The sequence below is a fragment of the Wasmannia auropunctata genome, unplaced genomic scaffold, assembly GCF_000956235.1.
Source record: "Wasmannia auropunctata unplaced genomic scaffold, wasmannia.A_1.0 LD334551.1, whole genome shotgun sequence".
Classification (NCBI taxonomy): Eukaryota; Metazoa; Arthropoda; class Insecta; order Hymenoptera; family Formicidae; genus Wasmannia; species Wasmannia auropunctata.
The window spans coordinates 12538-13849 of NW_012028339.1; the positions used below are offsets into that span (position 1 = coordinate 12538).

Consider the following 1312-nt stretch of genomic DNA (forward strand, 5'->3'; position numbering starts at 1 on the left):
CGTGTGCTCTTCCGATCTATAGTGTATCAGTTTAGTACATCATTCTTTAAATGCATTGTAGAAATTAAGATAATTTAATAGAAAGTTTCTAGTTAGTACGCGTATTAAGTGCTCGATGTAAACTAGGCTACTGGTATGTATGTATGTACATACGTTTACCTTATAGATTTTTAATTTACCACGCAAAGCAAGTTTCCGCATGGATTTTCAATTTGCCGGATTTGCCCCACATAGCAAGATAACAATTTCTATAATTAAACATATTAACAAATATTTTGTATAATATATCTCATATTTTGTGCGCATTTCTATCATGACGCATGCTCATATTGCTGTATTCCGTCGATATGATAGATTCCCTAACCTCTAAGAAGAATTTTAACGCTCAGTTATTACTTTCTTAGTGGCGAGTGACTTTTTTTCAAATCTTTGTTTTTACAACAAATGCAATCGAATGAGTATTTTAATCAAAATTAAAGGTGAGAGGATTAAAGTAATCATTTACCTCTTTCATATTTAAATGCTTATATCTAAGGAACAATTTTTTGCTGTTCTGATGTGAGCACAGATGTAAGCGCTTAAGAGCTAAAAAAAAACCAAACGACGGAAAATAGAGTTTATAAGGGTGAGAGCGTGAGTTCCAAACCAAGAGCAGCCTTGAAAACAACCAAAAAATCTGTTGAAAGATCAAAGAAGCAATATGGTCAATCTAGATCGCTGTAGACACCAGGTTAGTTGCGTTGCTTGAATTTTTCCATAACCTATTTTCCGCGGAGGCCGAAATATATATATATGTAAAAAGTGCATACGTTATTGTGTACGGATGAGTAAGGATAGATCAAAATTATAAAATAAAACGAACAGTAAAAAATACATAAAATAACGATAGTAAATGTACTTTGTCGAAGTTTCAAGCAAGCAGATTTATACTACGGCAATCTGTCAATCTTGCTGGCGTTGAGTCAATGTAACGGAGTTATTTTAGCTACGAATTTTGGACCTGACCTGACCTAGCTGATGTATGTTATCGGATATTTGCGTCGTATTACAATTTCACACTGTTACTTCTGCATCGACATAAATCAAAGCTGTCAAGACAGCTGTGATAATTAATCATAAAGGTGAGAGATTTTGTCTATCTCAATGTGCATAATAAAATGATCACATTATTTAGGTATCATGTTTTATTACCTGGGAAAAAAGTTTCATATATAATTATATATAATTATATGCAAAATATGTCCATATATGTTTCTTTTCTTTGTAAAATTATTCTTTAATACAAAATTGATAATAATAAGAAGGAAACATA

General features: G+C 31.8%; 1 protein-coding gene across 8 annotated transcripts in view; it reads left to right on the plus strand.

Annotated features, from left to right (window-relative positions):
• The first annotated feature begins 25 nt into the window (after window positions 1-25).
• The window catches only part of LOC105458289 (mitochondrial fission regulator 2-like), an 8076-nt gene continuing 6789 nt past the window's right edge, over window positions 26-1312 (plus strand). For 3 of the 8 annotated variants that reach the window (XM_011703463.1, XM_011703467.1, XM_011703468.1), the window contains exons 1-2: window positions 144-479; window positions 569-730. In XM_011703463.1, the coding sequence (XP_011701765.1) occupies window positions 701-730 (30 nt within the window). In that variant the 5' untranslated portion in view covers window positions 144-479; window positions 569-700. The other 5 variants (XM_011703471.1, XM_011703469.1, XM_011703466.1 and 2 more) reach the window with 4 other exon arrangements.